Genomic DNA, 20,330 nt, shown 5'->3' on the forward strand with positions numbered 1-20,330 from the left:
AGCAATTGGAACTCCCAAACACCAATCTCGGACATCTCAAACATTCATGGCCCCAGAAAAAGAAAGAATACAGTGACCAGGCAGACCTGTCACCGGCGGCGGGTGCTATTTCCGAGACGCCTGTTCCCGCAATCCTAACTAGTGTAGATGCCGCACTCTGATATCACGGAGAAAACACCAACTTCCACCATTCTAAACACATACTCTAGTTTATACTGCTGCTGGCCAGCGTGTTTCTGTATCCTTTCCTTCGTTCCCTTGTCGTATCCTCCAACCCTGAACAATAAGAGCCCTGACTATTGCAGTTAGGTTGTGATATAACTTGCATCTCGGTGGAGTCCAATGGCAGGCTACAACCGACAAAAAGAGGTTGGCGGCCACGAAAGCTTGTGCGCATCCCAGTTTCGCAGAGTCGCATCGGATCTTCGATCTTCCTTCGCGGAAGACGGAAGATGGAAAGCGGAAGTTAGTAGAAGAAACGCGTTACGGCTCTTGCATATGTACAGTGGATCTCCAAAAAAAACGCCCCTTTTTCAAAAACCCCGCATTTTCCCCTCCTTTCTCATTTTCAGCATTTTTACCATCTTTCTTTCAAATAGCCATTATTCCATCATCCCCCATTAAAAAGGCAAAATTCAAATACTTAATTCCTTATTAGAGGAACTGTATTATTATACGGTACTTAAATAGAATTAGTAAAGCTATAGTAGCTATTTATAAGGGAGTAACGCTAAAGCACGTAAAAAGCGTCGTCCGGCGCTTCAAACTTTAAAATTGGGGGGTCTCTAAACCTAGCCGTAAATAACCACCATTCCTAAATAAACGTAATAAAAGAATTATCCTATATAAAGTAATTAAAGACCCCTTTATTACTATCGAGACTTTGCGGAAAGCTACCTATCCCTACGTTTCCCGGGCAATTTTAATTCGTTATTTCCAAAAAGAAGGGATTAGCTACCATCTTACTTTAACGAGGCTATATTTCTCTAATGAAGCAACTAATTCAAGATATACTTTTACTTTAGAGTATTATAATAAAGATTTATTATTTTGGAGGATAGTTCTCTTCACGGATAAATCAACCGTAGAGAAGGGAAGTAGTAGAAGGTAGTATTAGGTTTTCCGGCTAAAAGGTAAAATAAGGTACCTTTTTTATCCTTTTATATTTTACTTAAATATTAATTAAATTTTTTCTTTTTAGGCTTATTAGTTCTAAATCCTTAATTCGTTTAACTAAGGTATAAGAATAGGCGTTAATTTTAAATATTTTGGGGTACAATTAAATATAAGGTGAAAAGTGACTTCGTATTGTGCAATGGAGACTTTGATGTTAAAAGAGGAGGCGTTACGGCCCGGATTTATAAGGAAATTCTTAAAGAAGAGCTTCCTAAACTAATAGAACTAAATATTATTTTTATATAAAATAATACTCCGATTTATACTTCAAAGTTATTAAGAGAATAGCTTTAGGAGATATACTTTATAGTATTATTATAGCTTCTTTATTCCCCTAATCTTAACCCTATTGAAAATTTATAGTCTTTACTAAAGGATAAGATAGTAACGAGATATCCGGATCTTTTAACTATATTAAAGAATACTCAAAGCCTAGCGAGTATTTTTGAGGTTGCTATTAATGTATGGTTGGACTTTGAAATCGACATGGTGAATGGGCTCATTGATTCGATGCTAAGAAGAGTGTAGGCTGTTATTAATACTAAGGGATAGTATATAAAGTATTAAAATTAAATTATCTTTTTCCTTATCGTCTAAAGTACTAGATAACCACTTTTTGGCCATTTTTACTAAGAAATGCGGTTGTGAAATACTTGATAAGATTGATGGTCATGGTTGGGGAAAGGTGTAAAATTTGGACGGGGCGTTTTTTTTGGATGCCCACTGTACAACGCCTCACAAGTCTGCCGTCGTCAAGACATCAATTTGACCGCGCTTGCGAAAGCCCTCTGATACGTGCAAGTGCGAGCTTGAAGTCGTATTCCATGTTGTCGCCGTTGACATTCACATCTCAATCTCGCGCTTATAATCTCGGATCACCACATCAAGTTACCCGGACCGGACCGTTGGGATTTCTATCCTCGTCCTTCGTGCTGTTGATACAGTGCCATATGCTCTCCAACGCAGTGTTAACAGCATGCCTGTTCTCGGGATTCACCTGTCAAGCTTTTCAGCCTACCTGCACCAACGGGTGCTCGCCTCGCCTCGCATATCAGAGAGCAACACCCGCTGCTGCTGCTTCTTCTGCTTCTCATCGTGCATTGCGGCCAAGGTAATGCATCGCATCGCAAGGCAGCAATGTGTACAATACAGTATATCCCCGTTTTCTATGTCTAGTCTAACGAAATCTCTCACAACTCCCAACAACCACGCCTTACTCTAGTGCGCTTATTTTCTTCCCCATCCCTCTTTCGGAAAAGGCACCTTCATACAAGGCAAGATCGGCGTCCCGAGAATTGGTTACGGGAATTAGTAGGGCTAGGAGATGCGTTTGTTCGAGAACAAAAAGGGTGCAAAGATCTTCGTCGTGCTTCGTTGGCACTTGGAAGAAAAAAAAAAATTCCCTCGGCTACTACTAGTGATGCAGGAAGAATCGAAGCGAGAAACAAGGCAATAACCGAAAGACAACCGACACGCCGACAACAACAGCTTTCTCCAAAAAAAAAAAAAAAAAAAAAAAAAAAAAGAACGAGAAAAGATTGGTCGTCGATTGTGCATAGCCTCTGCCGACTAAATGTGATCAAAGGAGAAACTGCACCATTTGCCCCAACCCAAGAATGAAAGCCAAGAGAGAACTCCTGGCCCGTCGAAAATCGGGAACAGTATCAAAAAGTTTAACGCTGGTTGTCGTCCCCATTCTCGAACAGAGCGCGATACTTAGCGGCTGCTACACTACTGTACGTACTGCATACAGACTAGTAATTCAGGACCAAGAATACAGTAGGAGCGCCAGAACGGATACGGGCCTTTCGGCGACGATCCCGATACTGATCACACCTTTCTGGTGTGCACCAAAACTTTCACTGGTACTGTCCCTGGACGGAGCTAAGCTTCCGGGAATTAGCACTACTTTACGATCCAACAACAACAACAACAACAACAACAACAACAACCAACAAAACAGAAAAGTGATTATTGTTTTCTTCAGGAAGTCCCTCCCGACTTTGGACCTCAAAGTTGTTGGTGGCAATGACACGGTTGTCCGATTCCTCGGACCTCGATCAAATGACAAAGATAACTAACCTAAAGTTGAGGCCGAATCCCATCATCCCGTCCGTCTTTGTACATACATTACACTAGAACTACCGAATTCGCGAAACTCCACACACTAGGCAACCCAACTCCATTATGTGTAGCAAAAGTTCCACAGTATACCATACAGTCCACTGCCCCCCATCTTAATGAGGGACGGAATCCGCCGCCAATTCGCGAAAGCGGCGGCAGTTACGACGACTTGAGACGGGAGTTCCTCATCCACATCCCCTTGCCGAGTTGCGAGTTGCGGGCTGTGTGGTAGGTAGGTAGGTAGGTCACGAGGATTATGATGCGTTCCATGGTACGGTTCGTTCGTTTTTGTTGTTTGTTTAGAGAGAATCTATGTGGAGAGTCGAGAGTGTAGTGGCGTGTGAATGCTGCTGCTATGGATATCATGATATGCCAATAGTAAAGTGCTCCCACTGCAGACTGCTCGCTAATAACACCATGCTTCTCTGCGTCTAAAAGTGCACCGAAGACACTCGGGAGTTGGACAGTTGCTCAAGGTGATAAGAATAGCTGGATATGGGGAAGTGGGTTGGATTCCTGAATGGACTAGTACAGTAACTATTCCAAGTGCTTGGCACCTTCAATCGAGGCTGTTCTTTGGAGCTTGGCTTTTTTGCTCATCTGATAAGCTGTGGACACTACAGTACATACATACCTAGACATGATATATTGGGCAAGACATATCAGATCACGAAGCGGCATGAAGTGATTCAAACTTCCACCAAATTGCCTACCCAAGCCTACGTGTAGTGTAAGCTTCACCTGAAGAATGACATGTTCCGTTGTCTCCCACAGTCTCACCTACGTAGTGCCGTGTAGTGTACCCAAATGATGAACCACCTACCGACATCACCTATATTATATGATCGACCAATTTCATAACAGATTATTTGGAACCAAAGCTCAATCATCGGTACACACTGTGCACAGTTCAAGATTATTGACGATATCTTTCGTCCCGCCGTCTGTCTGTCTGTCCCCCGCACTCGGGCGTTTGTCAGCACAAATGAGTGATCCTCCGTCTCCATCGAGTTATGTTTTGTTTTCGATTCGCCAAGTTGTCCGGACCACATCGGTGTTCTCTAGTGTACCATGGTGAGATGGATAAGTAAAACCCTATGGGCCAACAGGTCGCTGACGATCGCTTGACTACCTCTAGGCACACAGTGCCCTTTGCAAAGCCACGAAGCTTGTTGCTTGTGGTGGCTCGTGCTCTTGCTCTTGTACTATGCTCCGCTCCGACACGGTTCGGGACCAAACATCGAAAACGGGAGGACGGAAGACTGTCGGACACTACTCGTCAGGTCTACAAAATCGACGGCTAACTAGTGGACGAGCTAGATCTCGCAGTTGGTAAATCTTGCGAGTCTCTCTCCATCAAAATAAAGGACTGATCCATACACGAACGTGCCTTGCCAGCCATACCCTGTCTGACAGCCTCGGGGGACAAACGATCCAATGGCAAAACGAACATCAATTACATAAGGGTCCAATCGATTTGAGTGAACAGTGGACGACGAAGCTCCTACCACCCACCCCCCAAAATGGGCTGCAGGGCGCTAAGCGAAACTCACTCTGCTGTCGTCCTCAGTTTGGCGAATCCTCAGCTGTTTACACTCGTGTTTATTGGCGGCACGATTTGCCTAAGGTTTCGATTGGAGGTTTGGAGTGAAGCTGCGATGAAAGATGATGCCTGGCTGAATGGAGAGATGATGCCTGCCCACTGCATTTCTGCCGCAACGGTGATTCGTGAATGTGTCAAGCAAGAGTGGAGCTTGCAGCTGCAAGACAGCTCCACACCTGTTTCGAGCATTGATGCACCTGCCTTACACCTGCCATGCTTCTTTTCCTCTACCCGTCGCAACTGCCCAAAATGTAGTCTAGATGGACATACCCCGAAGTTTGTGTCGTCGGAGGCGCGTGGGGCAGACGGGTAGCCATCCGCACAGATGAGATCCAACTAAAAAATTGCCCTGACGACGGCGGGGGTGGGCTTGCGAATGGTACGGGCCCGGCCTCGCCATCACTCAGGACGGGAATGAATGCCCCAGGCCCACAGGCTGACAGGGCATAGGGAATCTCCAATGCACCATCATCACCACACCAACCGGCCGAACTACGTTAGCAGGTAGCATCGCAAGTGAAGTGAATGAAAGTTTGGTCCTTTTATTACATAGAGGAACTCCGGGTACGAAAAAGTGACGGCCGCCCAGCTTCTGCCCCAGGCAACTTCATCGAACGTAGACGTCCAACCGTCTTCCTCCGTCAAGACAAGAAGAGGTCGGGTTTTGCAGTGCCACCTTCGAGGCCCAGAAGGAGGGGTAGCGCAAAAACATTGATACCACATACGATCGCACTTTCAACCCGAAGCTCAGAGTTACCTAATACTTATCGAACGAACCAAGCAATCTGGTCCAGAGTACGACTCTTCGTGACCTGTCTGACGACCGATCGCAAACCTGCAATTTTTACCAGCCTCCACACAGCCTCTTTTCCCTAGAACATCAATCATTTCTGCGTCGACTTCGCCCGCCGTCGTGAATCGCGTGCTGGCGCAATAGCGAATCTATACAGTAAGGTATGGTGCTTCGAGTAATCCATTTCCCATCTGTTGTCCCTACCTGCCCAGCAAGACGAACGGGTCTAACAATGCCACCAGTTCATCCAATTTTGCCTTCTGTCTCGAATCATATACCTATCCATCGCCTCCTCGTGTCCTCTGTCTGTCCAACAAATAAACCCGTCAGAATGTCTGCCATCTCGTCCCGTCTCTCGAAGCTGTTTCGGCCTTCCTCCCAGCCACATTGAACACTGTCGTACACCTACAAATTTGGAATTCAAGCTTGCCATCCTCTGAGTCTCGAGAACATAGCTACGGAATAGACTACACTCCCGTTTCCATACAGACGTGCCTTATCCCACCGTCGACGTTAGCATCCGAGGTTCAAACGCATATCCCCAGTAGGGAAGCTCGCACACCGGCCGTTTCCAGTTCCACATTGACAAGCACAGCCCCTGTTACGGCGCTTATCCCGTGCGGGTCTCGAGTCGCTCGCAACAAAAGAATTCTTGCGGAACCGGACATCGGGAGGAGCGGCCAAGTGACAGCTGCTCTACGACCGGCCTGACCACACTCTGCCTGCCTAACCACTTGCTAACCTACTATTGTCAGAACGCCCTAAGCAGACAGCTTGAGGATAGCTCTGTCTTCTCCATCATTAAGCAAGGTTGTTTTCTTTGGCTACCATTGTTTTGACTTGTCAAGTGCCATATCGGCTACCACAGACCAGCTCACTTCGCTGCCTGCAAAGCCTCAAGTTTAAACATCAAAATATTAAAACCCACCGGGTTAACCATCATCATGGCTGCCCCCGAAAGCGACCTTATGGCCTTCTACCAAAGGTTTCAAACCCTTAGTCTTTTTAACGACAGCAGCGCGAGGCTGATAGAGGTGGGCTTCCGTCCAACAGAGTGACTGAGAGGTTGAAAGATGGACCTTTCTCAACTCATGCCAGTCTCTATTCATTAGGCTGACATGTATCTGTGCAGGACCTCCTCCTTTACTCCAAAAACGTTGAGGATGCTCTCCGCGACGAAAACAGAGCCCTTAGGAGACAGCTTACAGATGCCCAGCTCGATCTTGAGGATGCCACTCGTTCTAGAAGAGACCTCCAGCAGCAGGTGGCGAATACCGAGTCTCGTAACAGGGACCTTGCTCAAGATAATCATCACTTGAAGGTGAGGGTCACTGGCCAGTCTGGTCGAGACAGTTATTGAAACAGAATCTGCAGAACAACAATCCTTTTGTGGTCGTCCTCATAGACGGTGACTGCTGTTTGGTATGTCCACCCCTGGTCTCCTGCTTCCCCCCTGCAGCTGTCTAACTCCTTGTTGCAGTTTAAAGAAGCCTTAATCAGACAAGGAGTCGAAGGCGGTAAAAAGGCGGCTTATGCTTTGCGAAGCGCTATTCTTGAGCAATGCGGCGATTTTGCGGGCAATATGGAAGTCATTGCAAAAGTCTATGCCAACCTCGGTGGCTTGGCCAAAGCCATGAGACGCAACGGATGCCTGGAGGCTGAGGAAACTCTCAAGGAGTTCACCATTGGCTTTACTCAAGGAAAGGCAACCTTTGACTTTGTTGATGTTGGCCACGGAAAGGAGCGCGCGGATAACAAGATTAAAGGTGGGTTAATCTGTCCCAGTAGCACACTTGATAGATACTAACCGAAAACAGAAACGGCGAAATGGAATTTGCGCAACTACAACTGTAAGCAGCTTCTTCTCGGCATTTCGCATGATGCCGGCTATGCTCCATTCCTGGATGAGCTCTTCCAAGATGAGACCAAGAAGCGCCGCGTTACCGTCGTCGAAGGTATTCCGACTGTTCGCGAACTCGTGTCCACCGGCGTCAACATTTTGAACTTCAACGACGAAATCTTCCGATCGGAGAAGCTGGTAGACAAGACATCACTGCGCACCAACACTTCTCCCTTGATTACCACGTCATCTTCATCTACCACCACTCCTACTGTCAGCAACGGCAATCTTCCGACTCCCACCAGCTCCACCACGTCTACGCCCGCGAACGCAACTGCTAGTTATGCCGGAGCTATTGGAAACGCGAGCCCTCCGCCCAAGATCACGCTTCCTATCCAGCCTAGACCTGTGAACGCAAATGCTCGTGCCTCGGCCACCCCGAAGCAGCCGGCCTGGAACCCCGGTCCTCGTGGCTTGGACCCGCCCATCAAGGTCTCACCAGCTGCTCTGGAAAGTATCAAGAAAAGGAAGGACAACAACAAACTTTGCAACAATCATTATCTAAGGGGTCCCTGTTCAAAGGGCGACGCCTGCTGCTTCGAACACAAGTATAAGCCTAGCAAAGAAGAGATTGACGCTATTGCCTTCTTGGCCCGCTTGAACCCTTGCACCAGCGGCCAGGATTGCGATGTCGAAGATTGTATTTATGGACACCACGTAAGTTTCACTCATCATGCCTCGAGTTCTGGTTATGTGCTGACCGTAATCACAGTGCCCCAACGTCAAGGACGGTGTCTGCACTCATCCTTATTGCAAATTTGAGGATGCCGATCACCCGCCCGGCACGAAGTACAGAAGCACAAAGACCTATGACTACTTCTCTTAAACAGGGAACGACGTAGCTTTAAGGGGAGCTCTGACGCGGTGTGGAGAAGATGGGCGTCTGCGAGTGAAGACCCATCTGATGAAGGGGGTTTCCTCAAAAAGAGTTTGGGAAAAGAAATTTATCGAAGAGGAGGCTTTCTCAGCGAAGGGAATGCGATGGCGAGCTGTCCGAATAGGAGGCATCTGAGATGAAAGGCACCAAGAAACGGATTTCACGCTCAGGGGCTTGCTGTGGCTGTTGCCTTTTGCGAACTGATCATTTCTCTAGTCTATTCAAATCAGGAGTCAGAATTTAGGAGATAGTTTGAGTTGTTTGTTGTTTGCGGATGCTAAACAGCGGAGGAACATGACGTACAAAATACAATCTAGTTTGTTTGTTAGCTTAGTACATACCTGTTCCAAGTACACTTGGACGAGATCACTTCCGAAATGTGCCAAATATTAGAACGACTAAATGCATGGCGAGGTACAGATGACACGCATCAACACAAGATTTATTTTGGAAAAAGCATATTCATAAGAACGCAAAGTATCACCTGGACATGAAAATGCTTGGTGAAGTTGACTCGAGGTTGGCGGTTGGTGCCGCTAATTCGTTGCCGGCCCGGAGCCGTGTGCACGGACCCCACTTTATTTCCCCCGGCCGGCTACCCCACTCAACTCAATTGAAACCACATCGACAGCTTGGACGGGCCACCCCACATTTCTCCAACAACTCACGGGGAGCTGTTGGTTCATCTGTTCAACCACCGCGACCTTCCACTTCCCCCCCCCCCTGCCATAATTATCACAGACCTAGTCGCCTCAGCTGTATTTGCGCATTCAGAGTTTGACTTCACCAAAATACCTACCCACCGAGCAAAGATCAAGAGCTACAGTCTCAGTCACAGACAACCGCCAAGATGCCTTCCCACCCGCGGGTAGAAGAAGTCGAGGACAGCGACCTTGAAATGTCCGACCCCTCCGAGGGCGACATTGACGACTTTGCCGAATCCGACATTCTCGTCCAGCGCGACGCTCCTCCCGCCTACGCCTCCAAAGTCATGCCCGGGCCCTCCTTCACCCCTCTCTCCGCCGCCCACCGCGCGCAGGCCGAAAAGCAACACCAACAATTCCAAGCTGCCCAGGCCGCCCAGGCTGCCGCCGCCGCTCAACAACGACAAGTCCCTCCCCCACAATATTCCCAACAACAACAACAACGACAGTACACCCAACCCCCCGGCTACCCCCAGATGCAAACCACCACCGACGACTCGGCCTACAAATCCTTCCAGTGCCTGTACCCATGCTACTTTGACGCCACGCGCTCGCGCGCCGAAGGCCGGCGCGTATCCAAGGAGCTAGCTGTTCCCAACCCGCTAGCGACCGAGATCGTCAACGCCTGCGCGCAGCTCCGCCTCTCCGTCGTTCTCGAGGCAGGCAAGCTGCACCCCAAGGACTGGGCCAACCCGGGCCGCGTCAAAGTCAACCTGAAGGAATTCATCCGTCTGCATGGCGAGAATGGGAAGCTGAAGAATAAACACCACTTGTATATCCTCGTGGCGGAGCATCTGAAGAAACACCCGACGACGGACGAGAGTCCGGCGCTGAGGGTCGTGGTGAGGGGCGCGGGACCCCCGCCTAGAGAAATGCTGGAGGAAGGCAAGAAGTGGCCGAGGCCGGCGGTGCCGAGGGGGTGGAAGATGAGTGAGCTGTTGCCGTACTATAGTCCGGCGATGACGGGCGGTGGGGTCAGTGAGAATTTCTTGAAGGATATGATGAAGGAGATGGGACCTGGTGGGATGCCGGGCATGCCGGGGATGCCAGGAGGAGGAGCGGGAGCGGGAGCGGGTGGGATGCCGGATATGGCGAGCTTGTTGCAGGGGATGGGAGGGATGGGAGGATTGGGTGGGTTGGCGAATATGTTGGGGGGGATGGGTGGGATGGGAGGTAGTGGTGCGACGAGTCCGGGGGCGAGTGGAAGTGAGGCGGCGGGGAAGAAGAAGGGGAAGGGAAAGAAATAGGGTGCTAAGTCTAGGGGTGGGAAGATGTGAAAGGAGTTGAGAGCGATGCTCATGATTGAGAAAGATTCAACCTGCCAGCAAGCCTTTTTCCCGCTTTGCCGTATAACATAATGAACAACAAACAGCGTAGACCGCAGAAAGCAGTTTACCAAAACGATAATACCATGTACTTTTTAACGAAGCCCCGTGGCCGGCTCGTCCGAAACAAAATAGATGAGACCAGCTAACAGCCTAGGTAAATCAGTCCGCTACCGCCCGTCGAGGTTTTTTTTTTTTTTTTTTTTTTTTTTTTTAGAGAGGTAGAGGTATATGATAAGAAGGATCATGATGCTCTTGTTACCCCAAATTTTTTTTTTAAGTTTTCGTTTTTGTTTACTCGAAACGGGATCTGCTCTCACGGGGCTTTTTTCGGCTTCTGTGTTTGCAATAACTTCACAGTTACCTGTTACTTTTTTTATTCGTCGAACTTTAGGGTGGTAGTCGGGGAGCCTACTATAAACTACAACAACCGAACACTTCCTGGTTGTCTTTGAGCACAATGAGCGATGGTAAGTTCCGCCAATAACCAACACCTTTCCTCTTTATCCTACGTGGGAGTCTAGGTACTTCCCCATCGCTAATCACCTTGGTTAGTCCTTCCCTCATGCGCCTCACTCAGTCCATCAGAATCCTGAACCCATCAACGAATACAGTCTCTACCACGCCACTCTGTTATCAACAGCTGAGTATTTGAAGAGGTTATTCGTGGTATCCGAGACTGAGATTCACCTCAAAGATAATGCGGCGGCGGCGACTCCCAGAACTCCTTTTCCCTCGAAAGAAGACGCCTTTTCTCAAAAGCGGCGTGAGGGTGTTGTGCCGGGAGCGGAGGCTGAGGTCAACTTTAGCCACTATGCTGAGAAAAAAAGATCAACTCGAACCTGTGCAACATCAACATCAGGACAGAAGCAGGATCGCGATCAGGACCATCTCACCCTCTTGACCTCCCTCAGCGAACAAACCACCTCCCTACTCCAGACATACTCCCAGTTTCAATCAAAAAGCAAAGACAAAGGAGATACCAACGTGTTGGAACGAGTAACTGTGCTAGGGCAGGTAGCTCTAGTCCTAGCTTCTTCGCTTATTGCAGTGTCCGCAGCGTCTGGAGATGATAAGGTTGAGTGTCGTTTGGCTGCTTATCCCGAAGCTCAGACAGAGGCACATGCACAGGCACAGGCTCAGGCTCAGAGAGAGGCGGCGGTGGCATTAGCGAATATGGGCGTGGCGCTTGTAAAGCAGTTTGATGGGACGGGGGATAGGAGGGATTTGGAGGAGGCGGGGGGGGGGGGGGGGGGGGGGATTCATGCCAGGGATGGAGGTTATAGCAGGGAGAGGGAAGTAAGGGTTAAGAGGGGGGAGATAGAGGGAGTTGGTAAGGGGAATTGGAAGTGGGAGGTGGGTGGATGAGAGGATGAAGATGGGGATGGGGTTGATGTTGACGATATGGATGGGGATGAGCGTGCTGAGGTTCTGGTGCTGTTGGAAAAGGTCGGGGAGTTGTTGGGTGAGCGAGGGTTTATGGTATAGATGTGAGTAGTTGCAGAGTGATGAGATCGAGAGGAAGGCGGGGATTTTGCTGTCCTGAATACCGTTTGAAGATCGGAAATGCGCCGACAGAAGTGATCAGAGTAATGGGGTTGATGTGTCTGGAGGTTTCGGTAGTCAGGCTGGCTGGTGACGGATAGGGAGGGACTGGATGATGGTTGACCAATGATTGGCTGTGGAAGCAATCTGGAAGAGAAGGAGCTGTGTCAAAAGCTCAGAGTCATAACTGGCAAGAGCTGCCCGCCAGCTACGGGCGAGAAACACCATTGGTCGAACACGACGAAATACAACCACACTATCTTGTGGCGCGGGTAGTGACTGCCGCGTGATGATAGGTTGCAAATCAGTAGTTGCCTCGACTGTTCTGATTGCCATCTTCATTGGATGGCTTTTTATCGGTATGCTTTTCGTAGCCACATCTTGCCCAACCTCCAGCTCGACCATCCCTTCGAAACTCTCAAGGCGACTTAGTTCTGCTGACACCCGACAACAACACTGTCCAGACGTCCCCCTCAAGACTCTTCGGAAGCCGTTCTGGCAACATAACTTTGTCCTGTAAACCTTTCTTGAGGTTGATCTCCTCCTCGGAGATTCCATTCTGATAATGTCAACCGAACCAGCGCCCCCAGAGGATGAATCCTCGGGAAACTCCAACACTCAGACCATTTTCATTTCTTCAAATTCCAGAGCGGTCACGAAGCTCTGCGGTGTCTGCTCTAAAATCCCGTCCTGGTTCTGGAGCCGGGAACTTGAGAAAGACGAGGAGATTTCTGTCGAGCTACAGCCATTCAAGGACATACAAACTGAAGCAAAAAATGGCTGTGGTTTATGCAAACTTTTGTGCTCCGGGGAATACTATAATGGATGGCACGTCGTTGCAACAAAAACCCTCTTAGAGTTAGGAACAGGCAAACTGTTGAAGAAGCGTACAGCTATGTTACTTGTCGACTACCGGATTTGTGGCCAGTTCAACGAAACTGAAGCCTCGCTAGGTGGATTTATTCCAATTCCATCTCCATGGCGTAAGTCGCACAATCAAGCCACTGCATATTCAGGCCAATTGTTACCATGTTAACCTCCGTTGTTTGTCGCGTAGGTCCCTGTTCCCCTGCCGCAGCAGATGAGAAATCGGATTTCATACTCATTCAAGACTGGATTACCAATTGCCAACTCAATCACACAAGTTGCAACAACGTCACAAAGGATTTCCTACCAACCAGGCTGCTGGATGTTGGGGCATTCAACAACGAAAGATCGCCTAAACTTGAAAACGACATTAAACTAGTCCGCTCTGCTTCGGACCAGATTCAAAAAGGAGGATCCGCGCTCCAATACATTACTCTGAGTCACTGCTGGGGACCGCCAGAGAAACGTCCTATTACCACGACACGGGCAAATCTCTCTGTCAGAACGGAGAGAATTTCCTTTGCTGAACTTCCTGAAACATTTCAAGATGCCGTTGTTCTAACAAGAAAGTTGGGACAACGGTATCTTTGGATTGATTCTCTGTGCATCATCCAAGACGATGAGAATGATTGGGCCCAGGAAGCTTCAACGATGGTGGATGTATATACGCAGTCTTACTGCACGCTCGCCGCTCTCAGCTCTGGGGATAGTACAGCGGGGCTATGCAAGAAGGATCAAACGAACCCAGACATGTTAATCGATATCAGCGTGGATGATGGCCATAACGAGCCGTTTAATGGACGTCTTGTATCCAAGCCGAACGTTTGGGACTCCGAATATGACGGCTGGTGGATTTCGGAGCCAATAGGCACAGAGTGTAGGCCGACAAATCCCCTCCGATACCGTGCGTGGGCACTTCAGGAGAAAGAACTCTCTACTAGAGTCGTTCACTTTGGCTTTCGCCAGTTGTTATGGGAGTGCTGCGAGCTGAAAGCAACTGCTCAACTGCCCTGGTATCATGGGGTGCGCAACCGCACCAGAAGACGCCCCCAAGGCTCCATCCTACCTCTACCTCTATCCGTTAGGATGAGTGCTAGGTGGCTGAAAATATGCGAGGACTATTCTAGCCGATCCCTGACTAAGGAGACCGACAAGCTGATTGCTCTTTCCGGCATTGCGCGATCTTTCCAGGAACACTTTCCCAACGACAAGTACATGGCCGGAATGTGGAGCTCCCATCTGCCGCTAGCATTGCTTTGGAAACAATGTGATCTTGTCAGAGACAGAGACACCACAGAATATATCGCGCCCAGTTGGTCCTGGACTTATCTGGCTACTGCAATATCGTATCAAGGGATTGACGTTCAAGAACTGACTAGAAAGATGAACAGAAATAAACCAGACAAATGGAAGTGGTTGGACGAACTAGAGGTGGTGGGTTTCAAAGGACAGCCCAAGCACGGCGATGAGTATGGTGCTCTAAAGGAAGGTGCGACTTTGGAGCTAAAGGGTGCTCTTCTTTTTGAAGTAGACGCCGGTGAAAAGCGTGATGATTTGGTTCTTTTCAAGCATGGCGTCAAAGTTGGATTATTTGAACCAGATACCGTCTATGGTCCAGTTGAGGGAGAACTGTTATGCCTAGGCATTTCCTACCATGAGTGGAGTTCAACCGTCATAGGTCTTGTTCTTAGGGAACACATTCACGATGGGAACCCGGTATATAGCAGGGTAGGATATGTGGATAGACTAGATCCTTCATTGTGGGATGGTTCAGAACGGCGCCAGATAACTCTGATCTGAGGAGGATCGTCGGACGTATCACTCTACTACACTATGTCGAGTATGTATCTACCTTCTCCTTCGTCAACGTATCAAAACTATCACCATCCTCTCTCCTGAACGACAACAAGTTCTTCGGTATTAACTGCTCAAGACAATGAAACTCTAGTAAAGCCAATAGCCGCCCGTCGAAGGACATGCAGAGTGGCAACACCCGAACGACCTCTCATGAGCGAAGCCTAGAGGTACTTATATGGACCTATTGAAAGCTTCAGCCTTAAGCATGAGACCTCTTTCGGTCCTTCCTCAAGCATCTATAAACCATGCTTATACCTTTTATTCTGCGAAGAATACCTAAACACCTAGCCAATATGCCACTTCATACACTAACCATGTCGTTTCGTTCGGTTCAGGTGTATGTCCGTGTCTCTGTTGCCTTCCCGATGTTGGCAAGCCGTCATGAAGCAATGGAGATAGTACAAAGTAGCAGATACCCTGGGAGTATGGGACTAGAAGACTTGCTATAGTGGCTGAAGAGAATTACGAGGAATACAATGGGTAAAAAACAAGGAACATTGGACGGGGCGTGAAAAGGGGTGAAGGGGAAGTGAAGCGAGGAAGTTGCTGTTTGCTGGTTCGAAATACTTGATGTCCAGGATATCAGGAATGGAAAGGAAGGTGGAACTGTTCATTTTTCTGAAGGGTGCTTCGACATAACAAAGAGATCTTCTAGGCAGATATCCAGCAGTCTTCCTTGTTGCAAGTGATGCGGCCAAGAAACATGGTGGAAATGGAAGTGTTTGTTGACATAAAAAGGAGGCAGGGACTGATGGTACGTACCTACCTCTAGAGCACTCATCCGATCATGGCTCTATCGGTGCACATTGACACTGTGATTGGATGCAGCTGTAACCATGATTGCAGGAGCTCCTATCTGGCCCCGCTGCAATTGATTCCTTGCTATCCTTGTTTGCGCTGTCACGACGCTCTACAGTGGGCTACTGACATGGTCGTAGGGCATTAACCGCCAAAAGACAACAAATTCCAGCGCGCACTATCAAGCCCAGGGTCCATCACAAACGACAGGGGCAGGGGCGCATCACGACGACAACCACACCCAGACGCCGCCGACTGGGCATCGATCCACGTCCTTTCCTACAAACACCACAACACCACAACACAACAACAAAACAACACCTCCCCAGCAATGCGCCCCAGCGGTGCTCGCAACCCAACAACATGTCCGAGCTAGGAGTAGCAGTAGGACAAAAGATCGAACTGGCCGATGGCTCCGGGAGGACCGCCTTTGTCCGCTATGTCGGCGAGACCGCTTTCGCGCCCGGCACCTGGGTCGGCATCGAGCTCGACGAGCCCTCGGGCAAGAATGACGGCAGCGTCCAGGGCGAGCGCTACTTCAACTGCGAGATGGGCTACGGCATGTTTGTGAGGCCGACCACCTTCAATGTCATTGCCCAGCCGCCGCCGCCGCCGCCGCCCTCGACCTTCAGAAGATCCGTCACCACCAGGCCCACGAGTCTCAATGCTTCCACAACGCGGAGGCCCGCTCCTGTGGACTCCGGTCTTGCAAAGAGGATGAGCTTGAATGCGCCGAGCCCTAGTCCGGGTCCGCGCCCAAGTCGTACCTCGAGCACGAGCATCACGAGGGTCAGTACAGTACTAGACAAGACACAGCTTTTTCCCCGTTTGTTTGTTGCTTGGTGATCACTAGGTCACAGCTGACATGGAATTCCTCTCCAGTCTCCTACGAGGTCACCTACGAAACAGCTTGCCACGGCTTCGTCCAGCGGGAACCCTTCACGCAGCGGAACACCATCCACAACCACCAAGCCGGCCGGACCCACCACTCGAACACGGCCCTCTCTTAGTACGAGTCGACACTCGATGGGGCCACCGCCGACTCCAACTACGCGAACAACTAGGAAACCTTCCGTATCTTCTGTCGGTACCAGGCCTTCGATTGGCGCCACAAGGCCGGTGGGCGGCAGGGCATCCATGTCCGCGAGGTCGTCTACAAACCGCCTCTCCGACCCCAGAGAATCGACTGGCTCGGTGTCTTCAGTAGGAAAGTCCGGTTTCAAGAGAGGTAGTGCTTCGCCTCGCAGTAGTGATGAAGAACTGTCGGCCTCTCCTGTGCCCGCTAGTCCTGTGCATCAGAAGACGGCTGCTCTGGAAAAGCTCACCGCCCCGGGTGCTGGAAATGGTGGTGGCGGAGCTTCCCCCGGCGCAACTTCGCCGAACCTTAAAGCGACCACAATTACGCCCAGATCTTCCATTACGAATACTGCGACTATGAACAAGGAGATTGAAGATCTCAAGGCCAAGCTCAAGGTGTTGGAGAAGAAGCGCATGGAGGATCGCGAGAAGCTCAATAGTCTGGAAAAGGTCAAGGCGGAGCGCGACAAGTTTGAAAGAATCATTCAAACACTGCAGATCAAGTACCAGCCACAACAGCAGGAAATCCAGGACCTGAAACGGCAACTGAAAGAAGCGGAGAACAGACTCTACAATGTCGAAGAGTTGCAGGCAGAGCATGACACAGCCATGGAGCTTGCCACCCTCGACCGTGAGATGGCCGAAGAGACAGCAGAGGTGCTCAAGGTGGAATTGGATGCCCTCAAGCAAAAGAACGAAGAGCTCGAGCTCGAAGTAGAAGTCCTCCGCGAGGAAAACTCAGAGTTCACTAATGGCATGTCACCCGAGGAACGGGCGAGCACTGGTTGGTTACAGATGGAAAGGAATAATGAACGTCTACGCGAGGCCCTGATTCGTCTACGTGACATCACGCAGCAACAGGAGGAGGAGCTGAAAGATCAGATCAAAAGCATGGAGGAGGATCTACGGGAGTTTGAGACCATCAAGGAGCAACACACGACGGCCAAGGAGAAGTTGGCGCAGACTGAAGCGATCGTTGAAGACCTCAGGGAGCAGCTTAACAACGCTCTTGGGGCCGAGGAGATCATCGAGTCGCTTACTGAGCAGACCATGAACCAATCCGAGGAGATCAAGGAACTCAGAGCCGTCATCGATGACCTTGAAAGTCTCAAGGAGATCAATGATGAGCTTGAGATCAACCATGTTCAGAACGAAAAGGAGATGCAGGAGGAAATCGACCTGAAGGACTCCATCATCGCCGAGCAGTTCCGCCAGGCCAATTTGCAGAGGGAAAGCTTGGAGGATATGGAGTACACGCTTTCCAGATTCAGGGAGTTGGTTACGAGCCTGCAGAGCGATTTGGAGGACATGCGTGCTTCGCATGCTGTCACTGAAAACGAGTCTGAGCAGCTCAACAGCCGCTCGCGTGCCATGTTGGATCTCAACATGAAGCTACAGATCTCGGCCTCCAAGGCTCAAGTCAAGACCATTGATCTCGAGTTGCGGCGCATGGAGGCCCAGGAGGCTGAGCAACATCTGGAGATTGTGAAGCTGTTCTTGCCTGATACTTACCAGTCTGATCGTGACTCTGTCCTGGCTCTGCTTAGGTTCAAGCGTCTGGCATTCAAGGCCAACCTGTTGAACGGCTTCATCAAGGAGCGCGTCAATGGCCAACCGCACCCCGGCCACGAAGACGACATTTTTGACGGGTGCGATGCTATTGACAAGCTCACCTGGGTGTCGGCCATGTGCGACCGGTTCGTCAATGCCATTAGCCACTGCTCCCTGGAGCAATTTTCCAGATACGAGGGTGCATTGTACGAGCTGGAGCCTGTCGAGCGTGCCCTCAACGGCTGGATTGACGGCTTGAGACGTGATGACCTCAAGGAGAAGCAATGTGCGGACGAGCTCAAGCGCACCATTGCGCTCATGACCCATCTCGGCGAGGTGCACATCTCTAATGACCTTGAGAGCTTTGCCGATGATGTTCACATGAAGGCTTTGCTCATGCAGAGCCATCTCGAGTCTGCCGCTATCTCGGTCAACTCGCTCAAGGCCATGGTGCAGCGTGTCATCCCTTCCAGCGGCGAAGATGACGAGCTCGCTCAGTACTTCTCCAAGCGTGCCGAAGCTGTTGTCTCCCAGACACGCAGCGCAAAGGTCATTGCCGGCAAGACCGTCCGCGCGCTCGAAGACCTCAAGACGCGTTCCCTCTCCCTCACCCCGGATACCCTCGAAGCCTTTGAGCAATCCGAAACTGCCACGCGCGACCTTGCCAATATGGCTCGCCAGATCGGCCTCGACCTGCACGCCTTCCTCCACGAAGAAGGCCGTACCGAGCCCTACAACTACATGGAAGTGCAATCCTGCATCCAGCGCTCGGCACAAGCCTCTTCCCCCACGGCCTCCTCCCCCGAGTCCGACCTCTTCAACACCTACCTCTCTTACCTGCGCAATGCCACCTCCACCATTTCCGACCTCGCCTCCCTGGCCTCCGACCTCGCGCAAACGCAGGAATTCGACCGCACACCAGCGCCCTGGATCCTGCGCTCCGCCGAGCTCAAGGCTGCCAAGACGGTTGCTCCCGACATCAACGACGAACTCCGTCGCTTGCGGGACGACATCGCGGAGGCGCGCCGCTCCATCGCCGTGCGCGAGGAGATGCTTTCCACAGCCCAAGTCAAGATCGAGACGCTCGAGTCTCGTATGCGCGACGCCAACGCCAAGGCCGCGCGTATCGTCGATCTCGAAGCCGACTTGCAAGCCGCCAAGAAGGAGGCTGCCCAACTGCAGGAGGATATGGAGAAGCAAGACCGCGAGCTCAAAGCCTTGGAGAGCGACAGAGACAAATGGAAGAAGATTGCTTCCGAGTCGCGCGTCGTCGTGGCCGATGGCTCCGGCGTTGGCGTCGACAACAAGGCCAGTGCTGAGCGTGCTGTGGCCACGGCCCGCGAGATGGACGCTCTCAAGAAGGAAATCGAAGCACTGCAGGCCGCTGTTCGGTACCTCCGTGAAGACTCGCGTAGGGCGAGACTCAAGGAGCAGGGCGACTACGAATGGCTTGCCGAGCCGCTGGTCAAGAAGAAGCCATCGGTGCAGGAACAGCGGAAGCAGCTCGTCAAGAAGGAAGGAAAGGCCGTGCTTGGGGAGTTGGTCAAGCTTGTTAGCAGCGCCAAGGTGTTTGATTTGGGTAGTCTGCCGGAGAAGGCAGAGGATAGACTTAAGTGGAGGCCGGCGAAGACGACGCCCGGGTGGTGGGTGGCGAAGCAGATGGAGGATTGGGAGGCGTTGAAGGAGTGGGAGGGGAGTGTGAAGGGACGGGTTAGGGAGTTGGGTGGTGTACCGGGAAGTAAGAAGGCGGAGAGAGAGGAGGAGGCCAAGAGGATGGTGAGGAGGACGGCGGCGGCCAAGTTGCAGATTAGGTTGCCGGGAATGGAGGGCAAGGTTGGGCATGGTGGTGGTGGTGGTAGTGGGAGGAGAGTGCAGATTGTGGGGAGTAGGGAGTGGGAGAGTTTGCAGGGGAGGTTGGCGGTTGTTGTTTGATGATGGGAAGTGATGATGAATATGCTTAGCACTACATTGTTTATGAACGAAGTTAACGTTGTCATGATGGTCACCAGTTATCAGTATTAGAAAGAGAAAGGAAAAGTTGTCGTGGGAGTGCTGGGATAAATCCCAACCAAACAAAAGAGTCTCTTCAAACTATCCTAATACGTGAAGGGAGCTCTTTGTTAGCATTTCTGT

The 20,330-nt window shown here is 50.4% G+C and overlaps 4 protein-coding genes across 5 annotated transcripts; all 4 read left to right on the forward strand.

The window, feature by feature from the left end:
• Positions 1-5,346: 5,346 nt before the first annotated feature.
• On the forward strand, positions 5,347-8,859 carry NCU03486. Of its 2 annotated transcripts, none has more exons than XM_011395247.1 (7): positions 5,347-5,852; positions 6,452-6,730; positions 6,829-7,017; positions 7,071-7,118; positions 7,177-7,462; positions 7,514-8,253; positions 8,309-8,859. In XM_011395247.1, the coding sequence occupies exons 2-7, from the start codon at positions 6,641-6,643 to the stop codon at positions 8,420-8,422; spliced, it is 1,467 nt and encodes a 488-aa protein (XP_011393549.1). In that variant the 5' UTR covers positions 5,347-5,852; positions 6,452-6,640; the 3' UTR covers positions 8,423-8,859. The 2 variants fall into 2 exon arrangements, with proteins under 2 accessions (XP_011393549.1, XP_011393548.1); XM_011395246.1 differs by having other exon boundaries at positions 5,823-5,857; positions 5,939-6,730; positions 8,309-8,842.
• Positions 8,860-9,112: 253 nt separating this feature from the next.
• Positions 9,113-10,688, forward strand: NCU03485 (signal recognition particle sec65 subunit). Its single transcript, XM_950684.2, has one exon. The coding sequence runs from the start codon at positions 9,324-9,326 to the stop codon at positions 10,422-10,424; it is 1,101 nt and encodes a 366-aa protein (XP_955777.1). The 5' UTR covers positions 9,113-9,323; the 3' UTR covers positions 10,425-10,688.
• A 1,924-nt stretch (positions 10,689-12,612) lies between these two features.
• On the forward strand, positions 12,613-14,714 carry NCU03484 (hypothetical protein; the record flags this gene model as incomplete). Its single annotated transcript, XM_950678.1, has 2 exons — positions 12,613-13,030; positions 13,294-14,714. The coding sequence occupies 2 exons, from the start codon at positions 12,613-12,615 to the stop codon at positions 14,712-14,714; spliced, it is 1,839 nt and encodes a 612-aa protein (XP_955771.1).
• A 1,141-nt stretch (positions 14,715-15,855) lies between these two features.
• ro-3 (ropy-3) lies at positions 15,856-20,310 on the forward strand. The gene is made up of 2 exons (XM_950677.3): positions 15,856-16,358; positions 16,452-20,310. The coding sequence occupies exons 1-2, from the start codon at positions 15,933-15,935 to the stop codon at positions 20,127-20,129; spliced, it is 4,104 nt and encodes a 1,367-aa protein (XP_955770.2). The 5' UTR covers positions 15,856-15,932; the 3' UTR covers positions 20,130-20,310.
• The last annotated feature ends 20 nt before the right edge of the window (positions 20,311-20,330 follow it).

This window comes from Neurospora crassa, linkage group II (genome assembly GCF_000182925.2).
Source record: "Neurospora crassa OR74A linkage group II, whole genome shotgun sequence".
Lineage (NCBI taxonomy): Eukaryota > Fungi > Ascomycota > Sordariomycetes > Sordariales > Sordariaceae > Neurospora > Neurospora crassa.